The sequence below is a fragment of the Scyliorhinus canicula genome, chromosome 9, assembly GCF_902713615.1.
Source record: "Scyliorhinus canicula chromosome 9, sScyCan1.1, whole genome shotgun sequence".
In the NCBI taxonomy this organism is placed as follows: Eukaryota; Metazoa; Chordata; class Chondrichthyes; order Carcharhiniformes; family Scyliorhinidae; genus Scyliorhinus; species Scyliorhinus canicula.
In genome coordinates this window covers 4,109,615-4,126,638 of record NC_052154.1, presented here as the reverse complement: position 1 = coordinate 4,126,638, position 17,024 = coordinate 4,109,615, and the positions used below count along the sequence as shown (strand labels likewise).

Genomic DNA, 17,024 nt, shown 5'->3' with positions numbered 1-17,024 from the left:
GAGAGAGAAGATAGAGTTAACGTTTCAGCTCAGCGATTCTGCACTGTAGGGATTCTATGAGGTGGGATTCTCCGCAGAATTTGTGGACTTCCACGACAGCAAAACTGGCGCCGCACCTGGACCGTTTCCGCTACAGTTAAGGGGCTAGCATGGCACCACGTGGAACCCAATCAATTCCAATGATAAACGGTTCCGCGATTGACACTCAGGAGGCTGACAAGCTGCAGCCGCACACACACATTACACTCCCCACACACACTCATCCCAGCCGCACACACACATTACACTCCCCACACACACTCATCCCAGCCGCACACACACATTACACTCCCCACACACACTCACCCCAGCCGCACACACACATTACACTCCCCACACACACTCATCCCAGCCACACACACACATTACACTCCCCACACACACTCATCCCTGCCCCATACACACATTACACTCCCCACACACACTCATCCCTGCCCCACACACACATTACACTCCCCACACACACTCATCCCAGCCACACACACACATTACACTCCCCACACACACTCATCCCAGCCTCACACACATTACACTCCCCACACACACTCATCCCAGCCGCACACACACTCATCCCAGCCGCACACACATTACACTCCCCACACTCACTCATCCCAGCCGCACACACACATTACACTCCCCACACACACTCATCCCAGCCGCACACACATTACACTCCCCACACACACTCATCCCAGCCGCACACACACTCATCCCAGCCGCACACACACATTACACTCCCCACACACACTCATCCCAGCCCCACACACACTCATCCCAGCCGCACACACACATTACACTCCCCACACACACTCATCCCAGCCGCACACACATTACACTCCCCACACACACTCATCCCAGCCGCACACACACTCATCCCAGCCGCACACACACATTACACTCCCCACACACACTCATCCCAGCCGCACACACACATTACACTCCCCACTCACACTCATCCCAGCCGCACACACACATTACACTCCCTGCACACACTCATCCCAGCCCCACACACACATTACACTCCCCACTCACACTCATCCCAGCCGCACACACACATTACACTCCCCACACACACTCATCCCAGCCGCACACACACTCATCCCAGCCACACACACACATTACACTCCCCACACACACTCATCCCAGCCACACACACACATTACACTCCCCACACACACTCATCCCAGCCGCACACACACATTACACTCCCCACACACACTCATCCCAGCCACACACACACATTACACTCCCCACACACACTCACCCCAGCCGCACACACACATTACACTCCCCACACACACTCATCCCAGCCGCACACACACTCATCCCAGCCGCACACACATTACACTCCCCACACACACTCATCCCAGCCGCACACACACTCATCCCAGCCGCACACACATTACACTCCCCACACACACTCATCCCAGCCACACACACACATTACACTCCCCACACACACTCATCCCAGCCCCACACACACATTACACTCCCCACACACACTCATCCCAGCCGCACACACACATTACACTCCCCACACACACTCATCCCAGCCGCACACACACATTACAATCCCCACACACACTCATCCCAGCCGCACACACACATTACACACCCCACACACACTCATCCCAGCCGCGCACACACATTACACTCCCCATACACACTCATCCCAGCCGCACACACATTACACTCCCCACACACACTCATCCCTGCCGCACACACATTACACTCCCCACACACACTCATCCCAGCCGCACACACACATTACACTCCCCACACACACTCATCCCAGCCGCACACACACATTACACTCCCCACACACACTCACCCCAGCCACACACACACATTACACTCCCCACACACACTCACCCCAGCCCCACACACACTCATCCCAGCCGCACACACACTCATCCCAGCCGCACACACACATTACACTCCCCACACACACTCATCCCAGCCGCACACACACTCATCCCAGCCGCACACACATTACACTCCCCACACACACTCATCCCAGCCACACACACACATTACACTCCCCACACACACTCATCCCAGCCGCACACACACTCATCCCAGCCGCACACACATTACACTCCCCACACACACTCATCCCAGCCGCACACACACTCATCCCAGCCGCACACACACATTACACTCCCCACACACACTCATCCCAGCCGCACACACACTCATCCCAGCTGCACACACATTACACTCCCCACATACACTCATCCCAGCCACAAACACACATTACACTCCCCACACACACTCATCCCAGCCGCACACACACATTACGCTCCCCACACACACTCATCCCAGCCGCACACACACATTACACTCCCCACACACACTCATCCCAGCCGCACACACACATTACACTCCCCACACACACTCATCCCAGCCACACACACACATTACACTCCCCACACACACTCATCCCAGCCGCACACACACATTACACTCCCCACACACACTCATCCCAGCCGCACACACACATTACACTCCCCACACACACTCATCCCAGCCACACACACACATTACACTCCCCACACACACTCATCCCAGCCGCACACACACATTAAACTCCCCACACACATTCATCCCAGCCCCACACACACTCATCCCAGCCGCACACACACATTACACTCCCCACACACACTCATCCCAGCCGCACACACACATTACACTCCCCACACACACTCATCCCAGCCGCACACACACATTACACTCCCCACACACACTCATCCCAGCCGCACACACACATTACAATCCCCACACACACTCATCCCAGCCGCACACACATTACACTCCCCCACACACACTCATCGCAGCCGCACACACACTCATCCCAGCCCCACACACACATTAGACTCCCCACACACACTCACCCCAGCCGCACACACACATTACACTCCCCACACACACTCATCCCAGCCACACACACACATTAGACTCCCCACACACACTCACCCCAGCCGCACACACACATTACACTCCCCACACACACTCATCCCAGCCGCACACACACATTACACTCCCCACACGCACTCATCCCAGCCGCACACACACATTACACTCCCCACACGCACTCATCCCAGCCGCACACACACATTACACTCCCCACACACACTCATCCCAGCCGCACACACACATTACACTCCCCACGCACACTCACCCCAGCCGCACACACACATTACACTCCCCACGCACACTCACCCCAGCCGCACACACACATTACACTCCCCACACACACACATCCCAGCCGCACACACACATTACACTCCCCACACACACTCACCCCAGCCGCACACACACATTAAACTCCCCACACACACTCATCCCAGCCGCACACACACATTACACTCCCCACACACACTCATCCCAGCCGCACACACACATTACACTCCCCACACACAGTCATCCCAGCCGCACACACACATTACACTCCCCACACACACTCATCCCCGCCGCACACACACATTACACTCCCCACATACACTCATCCCAGCCGCGCACACACATTACACTCCCCACACACACTCATCCCAGCCGCACACACACATTACACTCCCCACACACACACATCCCAGCCGCACACACACATTACAATCCCCACACACACTCATCCCAGCCGCACACACACATTACACTCCCCACATACACTCATCCCAGCCGCACACACACATTGCACTCCCCACACACACTCATCCCAGCCGCACACACACTCATCCCAGCCGCACACACACTCATCCCAGCCGCACACACACATTACACTCCCCACACACACTCATCCCAGACTCACACACACATTACACTCCCCACACACACTCATCCCAGCCGCACACACACATTACACTCCCCACACACACTCATCCCAGCCGCACACACACATTACACTCCCCACACACACTCATCCCAGCCGCACACACACATTACACTCCCCACACACACTCATCCCAGCCGCACACACACATTACACTCCCCACACACACTCATCCCAGCCGCACACACACATTACACTCCCCACACACACTCATCCTTATTTGTTAAAAAATAAGAGAAATAAAGAAATGGTTACATGGGGCGGGATTCTCTGGTCTGCTGGTCGAAGGTTTCTCGGAAGCGCGACATTCACCGATGCCGGAATTCTCTGTGACATTATGAGTAATGTTCGGAATATAAAGGGTTAATGTCATATCATAGTTTTTTTTTAAATTGTTTTTTTATAAATTTAGATTACCCAATTATTTTTTCCAATTAAGGGGCAATTTAGCGTGGCCAATCCACCTACTCTGCACATTTTTGGGTTGTGGGGGCGAAACCCACGCAGACACGGGGAGAACGTGCAAACTCCACACAGACAGTGACCCAGAGCCGGGATCGAACTTGGGACCTCAGCGCCGTGAGGCGGTTGTGCTAACCACTAGGCCACCGTGCTGCCCTGTCATATCATAGTTAACCACTAAATGGAGTTAGATGCAGACCAATATAAAGCACTGACTTACAGGCTTCTGGGAGAAGGTTGGAGAGGAGAGGAGTAGTGAGAGAGATCAGAGTACAGAGTGCAGAGACTAGTGTTAGTAGAGTGCCTATTGTAGATTACTAGATTATTGTTTACCATAGGAGTAAGTGGCCGAGCTTTAATCAGTAGTGTAAATAGTTTGTTAGTTTTGTTAATGAATTTAGCTTCTGTGGTCTTTGTGAACATCCTGATAACAGAATCACAAAGGACACCACATTCTCTCCGCTCACCGCTTGTCAATGGGATTTACCATTGAAGCCACACCACACCTGGGACACGGGCTGACAGCAGGAACACGGAGAATTCCGGCTCTGCTTAAAACGTGGTTACCATATTAAAAATAATTAAATAATACATCGGCTTACAACGGCCGGACAGGACAGAGTGGGAGGAAGGTGGAAAACTGAAATAATCAGCGGCAGGAAACCCGGGGCCATGATGGTGTGGATTTATTGGAGGTGTTTTGCAAAGCGTCCAGCCAGTCTGTATCTGTTCTTGCCAGCCTGGAGGAATCTGGATTCTGAATAGTGAACACAATCCACTGAATCGAAAGAAGTAACGGTGACGACTCTTTAACCTCTAAAGAGTGGTTTGAGATTTGGGATGGTGGGGAGAGAGGGGCCGGTTTAGCTCACTCGGCTAAATCGCTGGCTTTAAAAGCAGACCAAGCAGGCCAGCAGCACGGTTCAATTCCCGTACCAGCCTCCTCAAACAGGCGCCGGAATGTGGCGACTAGGGGCTTTTCACAGTAACTTCATTGAAGCCTACTCGTGACAATAAGCGATTTTCATTTCATTTCAGAGGAGGTAACGGGGGGCAGGTGTTATACCCTCTGCGCTCGCATGGAAAGATGTGGGGAGTGACTGAGTTACCATACACACATTTTATGCTCAAATAAAAACCATTGCAATCTTTTCTTTGAAGGAATCCCAACAGAGATGACCTCCCAGTTTGGCCGGTGAATAACGACTCTGAAAAATACATGCAGTTCAACCTGACGCTGCAACTCGGCTACAAGCTAAAGAAGGACAGGCTAAATTTCTGGTCTGACAAACCTCCAAAAATAGTTCCAAAGATATTAATGTGATTCGAAGCTCATTCCTATTCAGTTCTGTGTTTGCCAAGTCAAGAAATGTTTAACTCGGTGGGCGGTAGGGCAAACATATATCTGTACAAACACACACATAAATAAACATACAAACATGCACATACAAATACAACATATATCTAAACATAGAAATACACATGCAAACAACACACATATATGCACACAAACAGGCACGCTTGCCTGGGTGAGCGCAGCTCCAACAACACTCAAGAAGCTCAACACCATCCAGGACAAAGCAGCCCCGCTTGATTGCTCCCCTTCCACAAACATTCACTCCTCCCACCAGCGACGAACAGTGGCAGCCGTGTGTATCTACAAGATGCACTGCAGGGACTCACTGAGGCTCCTGAGGCAGCACCTTCCAAACCCACGACCACTAAAATCTAGAAGGACAAGGGCAGCAGATACCTTCCTAGAGGAAAAATGAACCATCAATATACACAGATAGTTTCATTTTCTGAATCCCTTTCAATTCTAGACATTTTGTTAAGATTATATATAGTTTACATTCTATATGGTACTTTCTTTTAAGCAAGCAAACATCACATGAATATAGTCCGTTGTATCTTTTCCCATTGTGATAGGACATCAGCAATAACATTTTTCTGGCACATTTAGAATTTATAAATTGAATGGTTGTAATAATAAACTCCATCTGAATAGCCTCGCATTTTGCTTTTTGAGTTTTCCCAGGAACAAGGGATTGTGGTCCGTATATACAGGTGTGTCAGATACATTGCCGCTGACATCAATATCAAAATGTTACAATGCCAATACCAAACTTAATCTTTCCTTTTCAATGGTCCAATATTTCTCCTGGTGGATGTTAAGTTTCCGAGAAAAATACCCGATTGGCCGTTCAATTCCTAAGACGTCTTCCTGCAGTTGTACCACACCGGCCCCCGCATCACTCGCCTCAATCGCTATCTTAAATGTCTCAGCATCATTCGGGGTCATCAGCACGGGTGCGGTGGTTAATACAGACTTCAGGTTCCTGAAGGCCTCCTGACTTTCCAATATCCACTGAAAATTTTTAATGTTTTTTTAAGAAGTTCAGTCAGGGGAGCTACCACGCAGCTGAAATTTGGCCCGAATTTAATAATAATAATAATAATAATAATAATAATCGCTTATTGTCACAATTTCTGGTAGAAAATTGCTAGAGCGATGGAGTTTAAGACTAGGGAGGTTATGCTGCAATTGTATAAGGTGTTAGTGAGGCCACACCTGGAGTATTGTGTTCAGTTTTGCTCTCCTTACCTGAGAAAGGACGTACTGGCGCTGGAGGGTGTGCAGAGGAGATTCACTAGGTTAATCCCAGAGCTGAAGGGGTTGGATTACGAGGAGAGTTGAGTAGACTGGGACTGTGCTCGTTGGAATTTAGAAGGATGAGGGGGGATCTTATAGAAACATATAAAATTATGAAGGGAATAGATAGGATAGATGCGGGCAGGTTGTTTCCACTGGCGGGTGACAGCAGAACTAGGGGACATAGACTCAAAATATGGGGAAGTAGATTTAGGACTGAGTTTAGGAAGAACTTCTTCACCCAAAGGGTTGTGAATCTATGGAATTCCTTGCCCAGTGAAGCAGTTGAGGCTCCTTCATTAAATGTTTTTAAGGTAAAGATAGATAGTTTTTTGAAGAATAAAGGGATTAAGGGTTATGGTGTTCGGGCCGGAAAGTGGAGCTGAGTCCACAAAAGATCAGCCATGATCTCGTTGAATGGCGGAGCAGGCTCGAGGGGCCAGATGGCCTATTCCTGCTCCTAGTTCTTATGTTCTTATGTGACCCACTCATGCCCAGAAAGCTCAGTATTTCTGTCCCCGTGGCTGGTATGGGAAATTCTCAGGGCGCTCTCTGACCAATACTATGACCTAAGAAAGTGACTTTTCGAAACTCCCTCTTTGCCAGGTTTACCACCAATCCAGCTTCCTCCAATCGATTGAACAAATCTTTCAGATGCTCCATGTTGGACTGAACACCAAAAGATCGTCAGTGTATATGGCACAATTCTTTAGTCCAGAGATGACCATGTTGGTTAATCTTTGGATTGTTGCTGGTGCATTCTTCATTCCAAACCGCATGACCTTAAATTGATATGGACCATTTGGTGTCACAAAAGCCAAAATATCCTTCCCCGGTCAAAATCCCTTCACTAAGTCCAGTTTTGTAATAAAATGTGCTTGTCCCACCTTTTCAATACAGTCCTCCAAGTGAGGAATAGGATACGAATCTGACTTTATAAAGGCTTTGATCTTTCTATAGACCACTCACAATCGTCGTGTACCATCCGGTTTTGGCACCTTGACAACCAGTGAACTCCAATCGCTGCAACTCACTTCGATATCATCTTTAAGCACGTTGTCAATCTCCTATTGTACCTGTGCCAAATTTAGTGGATTGAGTCTGTATGGATGCTGTGTAATGGGAATTGCATTTGCAATATCTACATCTTGTGTAATTACTTTTGTATGTCCCAATTTATTCCAACATACCGCACTATGTGACTGTAATTAACTCTTTTTGGTCATTTTGATTTTCCTTCGGAAGGTAACTCAATAATTTATTCCAATTTTTGAATGCTTCCTCGTTGTCCAATTTAATTTGTGGAATGTCAAATTCAGAATTGTCTGGATTTATTTCTTCTCCCAGAGTTACAACAACTAACACCTTCTCCTTCTTTCCTACTCTTATCAAAATACAATTTGACCACATTAACATGACATTAATATCACACACTCGGAGTTTTCCTTCTGTCTGGCATTCTTATCAAATAATTCACCTCATTCAGTTTCCTTTTAATCCGATACGGCCAACTAAATCTTGCTTTTAATACTCCACCTACCAGTGGTAACAACACTAATACTTTCTCCCCACTAACAAAACAACACATTTTTGGATTTCTTATCTGCTTTTTTCTTCAACACCTGTCGTGACAATTTCACATGCTTTCTAGCCAACTCACCAGCCCTGTTTAATCTCTCCCTAAAGTTTGACAGATAGCCCAACAACATAGTTTCCAACCGCTGACTCACCAATTTCTCTTTGATCAATTTCAGTGGTCCTTGTACCTCACGACCAAAAACCAATTCGAATAGACTGAGTTGATTCATTAGGTGCCTTCCTAATTGCAAATAGTACAAATGGAATTCCTTTATCCCAATCCTCTGGATAATCCTGACTATAGGTCCTTAACATGGGTTTGATGTCATCTTTCTAACACTCCTTGTGATTCTGGGTGATATGCCATTGAGTTAAATTGCTTCATTTCGAAGCTATCCATAACTTCCTTGAATACACTTAGTCTCCCAAAAGGAGAATCCTGCCCAACATCTCTAATTATCTACCCCAGAAATCATAATCAAAAACCCATTTGGCCACTCCTTTTAAACATAAGCATGGTTTGAAATAATGATGATCTCACTTTTATGACATTTTGATTTCACTGTCTGCAGCCACAGTGTCTGTCTTTCTTTTAAACCAGAATTTTAAAAAATATTATTGCAGCAGATATATACACACCCTAACGCAAGCCAAAAACACCATCACTGCACCCGATACAGATAGTACAATATATGTACTAATTTCATACATTCACCATACGTTGTGGTCTTTTCAGCAGCTGAGCACTGCGCATTCAGTCATCACAGCTGCAGTAAAACCTTGCTACTGTTATACTCCATCCCCCTTGCAATAAACAACATTTCATGTGCTGTACCTGAACATTAACATTTTGTTGTCCTTGTACCAAGGCATCAAGATTAACTGTTCGTTTGTTTTTTAAAATAAATTTAGAGTACCCAATTATTTTTGTTTTCCCCAATTAAGGAGCAATTTAGCGCGGCCAATCCACCTACCTGCATATCTTTGGGTTGTGGGGGGTGAGACCCACGCAGACACAGGGAGAATATGCAAACTCCACACAGACAGTGACCCCGGGCCGGGATCGTACCTGGGACCTCGACGCTGTGCGGCAGAGATTAACTGTTTCCACCTCAAACAATTGTCCTTTTCATTTGAAGACTGGACAGGATTTATAAAGGACAATTCAAAATTCATCTTGCTGGAGTTTTTTGAGGAGGTAACAGAGAGTGTCGATGAGGGTAATGCTGTTGATGTGGTGTTCATGGACTTTCAGAAGACATTTTACACAGTGCCACACAACAGAATTGTGAGAAAGGTTTTGGCTCATGGAATAAAAAAAAGCACCAACAGGGATACTAAATTGGCTGAATAATAGGAACCAGCAAGTAATGGTTAATGGATATCTCCAAAAGGTTAGGTGAGGTTACTGGGCTCGGGTAGAGGTGTGGGCTTAGGTAGGGTGCTCTTTGCAAGGGCCGGTGCAGGCTCAATGGGCCGAACGGCCTCCTTCTGCACTGTAGAAATTCTATGATTTTGTGATGTTTTGGGGCTGTAGGTAGGTTTGTAGCGGCATTCCCCAGGGGTCGGGATTGCTATTCCTGAAATATATTAATAATCAATACCTTCTTGGTGTTCAGGGAACAATTTCAAAGTTTGTGGATAACACAAAACTTGGAAGTATTATAAACTGTGAAGAGGACGATGTAGAACTTCAAAAGGACACAGACAGGTTGGTGGAGTTGGGAAGATAGGTAGAAAATGCAAGTTCAATGTAGATGTGTTTGAGATGATGCATTTTGGTAGGAAGAACATGGGAGAGACAATATAAAATAAAGGGTAAAATTCTTAAACAGGGTGCAGGAGCCGAGGATCCTGGGTGTCTATGTGTATAGATAATTGAAGGTGGCAGGACAGGTGGAGAGAGTAGTTAATAAAGCAGATAGTATCCTGGGCTTTATTAATAGGGACAGAGAGAACAAGAGCGAGGATGTTATTCTGAACTTATACCAGACGCTAATTAGACCTCAGCTGGGATATTGTGCACAGTTCTGGGCCACACTATAGGAAGGATGTGAACACATTGGAGAGAGCGCAGGAGAGGTTCACAAGAATGGATCCAGGGATGAGAAACTTCAGTGATGAGGATAGGTTGGAGAGGTTGGGACTGTTCTCCTTGGAGAGAAAGAGGCTGACAGGAGATGTGGTCAAAATCATGAGGAGGCTGGACAGAATAGATGGAGAGAAACTGTTCCAGTTTGTAAAAGGATCAAGAATGAGAGGACACAGATTTCAAGTGATTTGCAAAAGAAGCAAAGAAGGTGTGGAGACAAAACGTTTCTCCACAGCGAGTGGCTGGGGTCTGGAAGGAACTGCCTGGAAATGTGGCAGAGGTCGGTTCCATTGAGGCATACGGAAGGGCATTCATGATTATTTGAAAGGAAACAATGTGCCGGGATGGGGGGAAAAGGCTGGAGATTGGCACTAAGCCATAGAGAGTACAGCATGGAAAGAGGCCCATTGGCCCATCACATCCATGCCAGCTATCAAGCTCCCATTTACTCTTGCCCCGTTTCCCAGCATTTGGCCTGCATGGTTTAGCTTTTCAAGTGTTCATCTAAATGTTGTGAGGGTTCCCACCTCAGGCAGAGAGTTCCACACTCCGAACACCTTCTGGGTGAAAATGGTTTTCCCCAAATCCCCTCTAACTTCCTGCCCCCTGGTTATTGGCCCCTCCTATCCCACCCTATCTATGTCCCTCATTACTTTGTACACCTCGATCAGCCCCCCCCCCCCCCCCCCCCCCCCCCCAAAGCCCCAAGGAAAACAACCCCAGTCTGACCAGCCCCTCCTGATAGCTAAACCATTCCTGGTGAATCTCCTCTGCACCCACTCTGCTGCAATCACCCCCTTCCTGTGGAGTGGCGTTTGGATGCTTGTTTGGAGAGCCAGCAGGCAGGATGGGCCAAAAGGCCTCATTCTAAACCGTAACTATTCTGTGAATAACTGGTTGCCAAGTGTGTGGCCGCACGCTCTGCTGTTCTGCATTAAATTAATCAGAGTAAGGATGCAGGACAGGAGAGGGTCAGCATCACAGGGAGAGGGAGAGAAGGGCAGGGGGAGAGAGAGAGGGAGAGAGAAAGGGAGAGAGGGACAGGGGGAGAGGGACAGGGGGAGAGAGGAAGAGAGGGAAAGAGGGAGAGAGGGATGGGGAGAGGGCCAGGGGGAGAGGGAGAGGGAAGGAGAGAGGGAGAGGGAGAGAGGGACAGGGTGAGAGGGAGAGGGACAGGGACTGGGATAGAGGGTGAGGGACTGGGAGAGAGGGACAGTGACAGGTTCATGGATAAAGGCAGTGGGAGAGCCGCTGGGCGAGATGGTATGGCACTGGCACAGGGAGATGCCCTGGGACAGGGAGAGATGCCCTGGGACAGGGTCTGGCACTGGGTCAGGGAGAGATGTCCTGAGACAGGGAGAGATGCCCTGGGACAGGGTCTGGCACTGGGACAGGGAGAGATGCCCTGGGACAGAGTCTGGTACTGGGACAGGGAGAGATGCCCTGGGACAGGGAGAGATGCCCTGGGACAGGGTCTGGCACTGGGTCAGGGAGAGATGTCCTGAGACAGGGAGAGATGCCCTGGGACAGGGTCTGGCACTGGGACAGGGAGAGATGCCCTGGGACAGGGTCTGGCACTGGGACAGGGAGAGATGCCCTGGGACAGAGTCTGGTACTGGGACAGGGAGAGATGCCCTGGGACAGGGAGAGATGCCCTGGGACAGGGTCTGGCACTGGGTCAGGGAGAGATGTCCTGAGACAGGGAGAGATGCCCTGGGACAGGGTCTGGCACTGGGACAGGGAGAGATGCCCTGGGACAGGGTCTGGCACTGGGACAGGGAGAGATGCCCTGGGACTGGGTCTGGCACTGGGACAGGGAGAGATGCCCTGGGACAGGGAGAGATGCCCTGGGACAGGGTCTGGCACTGGGTCAGGGAGAGATGTCCTGAGACAGGGAGAGATGCCCTGGGACAGGGTCTGGCACTGGGACAGGGAGAGATGCCCTGGGACTGGGTCTGGCACTGGGACAGGGAGAGGGAGAGATGCCCTGGGACAGGGTCTGGCACTGGGACAGGGAGAGATGCCCTGGGACTGGGTCTGGCACTGGGACAGGGAGAGATGCTCTGGGACAGAGTCTGGTACTGGGACCTCCCAGAATTTGGTTTCAGTGAGGATTATAAAGCTCCAGTTGATTATCTGGGAAAGAGATTCTATCTGAAATGGTGCAATTTCTGAGATAACATTCTGAAGATAAATGCAGATTTGGTTTAAATATAAATGCTGCATTATAATGATGCACGGGGATAATTTAATTTAAAAATGCACAAAATTATCTATTGCGGGATATTTAAAGAAAAGCAAGCTGATTGGGCGGGATTCGAACTCGTGGCCCCTTGGTTTCCGCCGCTCTGCCCGGGGACCAGGAGCCGGTATGAGTGGCTGGGCCGGGCCCAGGGTCCTGCTGGGGATCCGGGACGCTGCCATCGAGGGGGGGAGCCGCTGCTCCTGGGACACCAGCAAAGCGGGAGGTACCCCGGTGAGCGGGGCAGGGAGGGGCGGCGGAGGGACCCGGGGAGGGAGCGGCGCGGCCGCGCGGAACGCGGTGTATCCATTCCGCCAGCACAAGGTTCCAAAGCACGTGACCGGAGCCCAGCCGCCGGCGGGCGGGGCCTGGGCGCGTGACGCGCCCTCTTAAGGCAATCTAGTGCAGCAACTTCGCAGCCGGGCCAGTGGCGCAATGGATAACGCGTCTGACTACGGATCAGAAGATTCCAGGTTCGACTCCTGGCTGGCTCGATGGTTTTTGTTTGTTAAACAACAGCTGCGAGATTTTATCTTATCGTAGAAATTAAACCCTGTTTAATTTGTGCATTGTGCATCAACTCTCCATTTCCCCCATTCAATTTTATCTTTAATGCTGCAGTTTGTGACTGCAACCCCATGGCTGGCCGCAGAGGGCTAGCACAGACGGTGCGGGCAGAAGGGTTGTGGCCATGCATCCCTCTGCATCTCCCCCATTGCAGGGCTGGCCAACCCTCCAGGATTGAACAAGAAAGAATAATACAGGGTGGAGATTTGGGTTTAGGTAGGATGCAGACTCGATGGGCCGAATGGCCTCCTTCTGCACTGTAAATTTTACAATTCTATGAATTTGGCAGCACAGGATTTGAGCATCGGACCAATCTGCAGTCTCCTATGTGGTATAAATAGTTTTTTCTGCTGTTGCAGTTTGGTAGTTTCTTGTCAGCTACCCTGATGAGTGCAACATGGAAAGCTTTGATAGAATGTCTCTGTATTCGGCAATGTTAATTAATGTCAATTACTTTGCAGCCAATTAAATACTTTTGAAATGCTATGGAAAGATTTTTGGCTGAGAAGGAAGGAGGCCATTTGGCCCATCTGTTGGTTGAAGGAAGTTAGAAATGGGGGTGGGGGTGTTGGGTGTTAGTGAGGCCATGAGAGATTTGAAAACAAACGTGATAATTTGAAACTCGAGGGGTGATTGGACCGGGGGCCAGTGTAGATCAGCGGTGTGGGGGGGGAGTTGGGACAATGGCAACATATTTTGGATGTCCTTAAGTTTAACAAATGTCCAAGATTGGAGGGTATCTAGGAACGTGTTTAATAGTTGGGTCTTGGGCCGTAACAGAGACCTGGATGGGAATGCCTGCAGCAGGTGAGGTGGGATGGGTTGGATATTGGGAATCATATAACTTACAGTGCAGAAGGAGGCCATTCGGCCCATCGAGTCTGCACCGGCTCTTGGAAAGAGCACCCTACCCAAGGTCAACACCTCCACCCTATCCCCATAACCCAGTAACCCCACCCAACACTAAGGGCAATTTGGACACTAAGGGCAATTTATCATGGCCAATCCACCTAACCTGCACATCTTTGGACTGTGGGAGGAAACCGGAGCACCCGGAGGGAACCCACGCAGACACGGGGAGGATGTGCAGACTCCGCACAGACAGTGACCCAAGCCGGAATCGAACCTTGGAGCTGTGAAGCAATTGTGCTATCCACAATGCTAACATGCTGCCCTGGGATCTGGGATCACATGTGACACCAAGGCTGTGAACAGACTGGCTCAGCCTGGAATGGTTGCCATGGAGAGGGATGGAGTCAGTGACTGGGGAAAGGAGCATGTGACCCGGATCATAGACAGGGGCTTCTGTCTTCCCAATATTTAATTGGAGGTCATTTCTGCTCATTCAGCACGGGATGTTGGATGAGCCGTGTGACACTTGGGAGACAGCGGAGGGGTTTGTTGTGGTGGTTGTGAGTTAGAACTGGGTGTCTAGAGGTGGGCAACTGGAACTGTGGTACGCAGCAGCTGTGTTCTGATTGGCTGATAGAACTGAACCAAGGGGCTGAATGGCCCCCTCCAGTTGGGCATTGTAGACTCTTAAAGTGATACAATCTGCTTTTTCTCTCTCACATAGGATTGTGTGCCTGGCATTACCATGCGGTATCCTGACTGTTCTCAATGCACAAGTCCCCTCATTCATGTGGTTCAGGTGTACTGCCCCCTGGAAGATTCACCCTATCATCGAACCATCAATGTGTTGGCTTGCCCCAGGCCAGGGTGTTGGGGGAGATCCGAGAGGTAAGGTCCTCCTCAGCTGATTGCTAACAATTCCAGGAACTTGAAAATCAAGAATTCGGCAACTTGTCATTGGTCAGATTTGTTACATTTCATGTTGGATTTTACAGCTTAGGAACAGACCATCTCGAGCATGCTCTACACGAGACTCCTCCCACACTACTTCACCTCACCCAATCAACATCTCCTATTACTCTCTACCTTGTGTGTTTCTCCAGCTTCCTGTTAAATATAACGGGCCGGATTCTGCGTCAGCCAACGCCAAAATCTCGAAACCTGACTGGGCGGAGAATAGGTTCCATCGCTAAAATCGGGGAAAGTGTCCAACATCCCCATAGTTTGCTGACATTGTGCTGCTGGCTGGGGGGCGTTTGCCAGGGCCAGGGGGAGTAGCGGTGGGGTTGGGGTGGGGGTGGGTATGCAGCTGCGCACGTTGCTGACTGCCCACTGTGGACTTGCATTTTGAGCGATCAAATCACGGCAGGACCTACTCAGTTAATGGTAGGGTGTTGGTGAGAGTTACAGAACAAAGAGATCTGTGGGGTACAGGTTCACAGCTCCTTGAAGGTGGAGTGGCAGGTGGACAGGGTGGTGAAGAAAGCATTCAGCATGCTAGGTTTTATTGGTCAGAATATTGACTGCAGGAGTTTGGACGTCTTATTGAAGTTGTACAAGACATTGGTGAGGCCACACATGGAACACTGTGTTCAGTTCTGGTCACCCTATTATAGGAAGGATATTGTTAAACTAGAAAGAGAGCAGAAGAGATTTGCTAGGATGCTCCCAGGACTTGATGGTCTGAGTTATAAGGAGAGGCTGGGTAGGCTGGGACCTTTTTCCCTGGAGCTTAGGAGGCTTAAGAGTGATCTTATAGAGGTCTATAAAATAATGAAGGGCTTGGATAAGGTAGATAGTTAACATCTTTTCCCAAAGGTCGAGGAGTCTAGAACTAGAGGGTGAGAGGGGAGAGATATGTGAAGAGAAAGAGATTGGTGAAGGGAAATGTAGGCCCCCTACAGACAGAAACAGGGGAATGCATAATAAGGGACAAAGAAATGGCTGAGTAATTAAATACAGACTTTGGTTCTGTCTTCACAAATGAGGGGACAAATCAGATCCCAGAAATGCTGGAAAATGAAAGGTTTAGCGAGAGGGAAGAACTGAGGGAGATCGACATTAGTAGAGAAATGGTGCTGGGAAAACTGATGGGATTGAAGGTGGATAAATCCCCAGGGTCTGAGAATCTGCATCCCAGAGTGCTTAAGGAGGTGGCTCTGGAAATAGTGGATGCGTTGGTGGTCATCTTCCGAGATTCTAGAGACGCTGGAACTGTCCCTGCAGATTGGAGGGTAGCTCACGTCACTCCGATATTCAAAAAGGGAGGCAGAGAGAAAGCAGGGAATTATAGACCAGTACGCCTAACATCGGTATTGGGGAAAATGCTTGAATCCATTATCAAGGACTTTATAGCGGAACATTTAGAAAGCAGTGGCAGGATCAGTCAGAGTCAGCATGGATTTATGAAGGGAAAATCATGCTGACAAATCTGTTGGAATTCTTTGAAGATGTAACCAGTACAATCGACAAGGGGGAGCAAGAGTCATATGAGGAGAGATTGACTAGGTTGGGATTGTTCTTGCTGGAGTTCAGAAGAATGAGGGGAGATCTCATAGAGACTTATAAAATTCTAACAGGACTAGACAGGGTAGATGCAGGGAACAATGTTACCAATGATGGGTGTGTCCAGAACCAGGGGTCACATTCTGAGGATTCCTGGTAAACCATTAACACTAATTCAAGTGTTTATTTTAAATTAATTAGTGTT

The 17,024-nt window shown here is 49.0% G+C and overlaps 2 protein-coding genes and 1 non-coding gene across 3 annotated transcripts in view; all 3 read left to right on the top strand.

Moving 5' to 3' along the window:
* Positions 1-6,340, top strand: part of LOC119971069 (fatty acyl-CoA hydrolase precursor, medium chain-like) — a 118,085-nt gene extending 111,745 nt beyond the window's left edge. The window contains exon 23 of the mRNA XM_038806211.1: positions 5,492-6,340. Coding sequence (XP_038662139.1) covers positions 5,492-5,654 — 163 coding nt within the window. The 3' untranslated portion in view covers positions 5,655-6,340. The remainder of the gene's footprint in view (positions 1-5,491) is intronic.
* Positions 6,341-12,981: 6,641 nt separating this feature from the next.
* pdcd2l (programmed cell death 2-like) overlaps positions 12,982-17,024 on the top strand; it is a 28,906-nt gene continuing 24,863 nt past the window's right edge. The window contains exons 1-2 of the mRNA XM_038806209.1: positions 12,982-13,129; positions 15,039-15,202. Coding sequence (XP_038662137.1) covers positions 13,025-13,129; positions 15,039-15,202 — 269 coding nt within the window. The 5' untranslated portion in view covers positions 12,982-13,024. The remainder of the gene's footprint in view (positions 13,130-15,038; positions 15,203-17,024) is intronic.
* trnar-acg lies at positions 13,317-13,389 on the top strand. The gene has a single exon. It is a non-coding gene; the product is annotated as a tRNA-Arg (tRNA).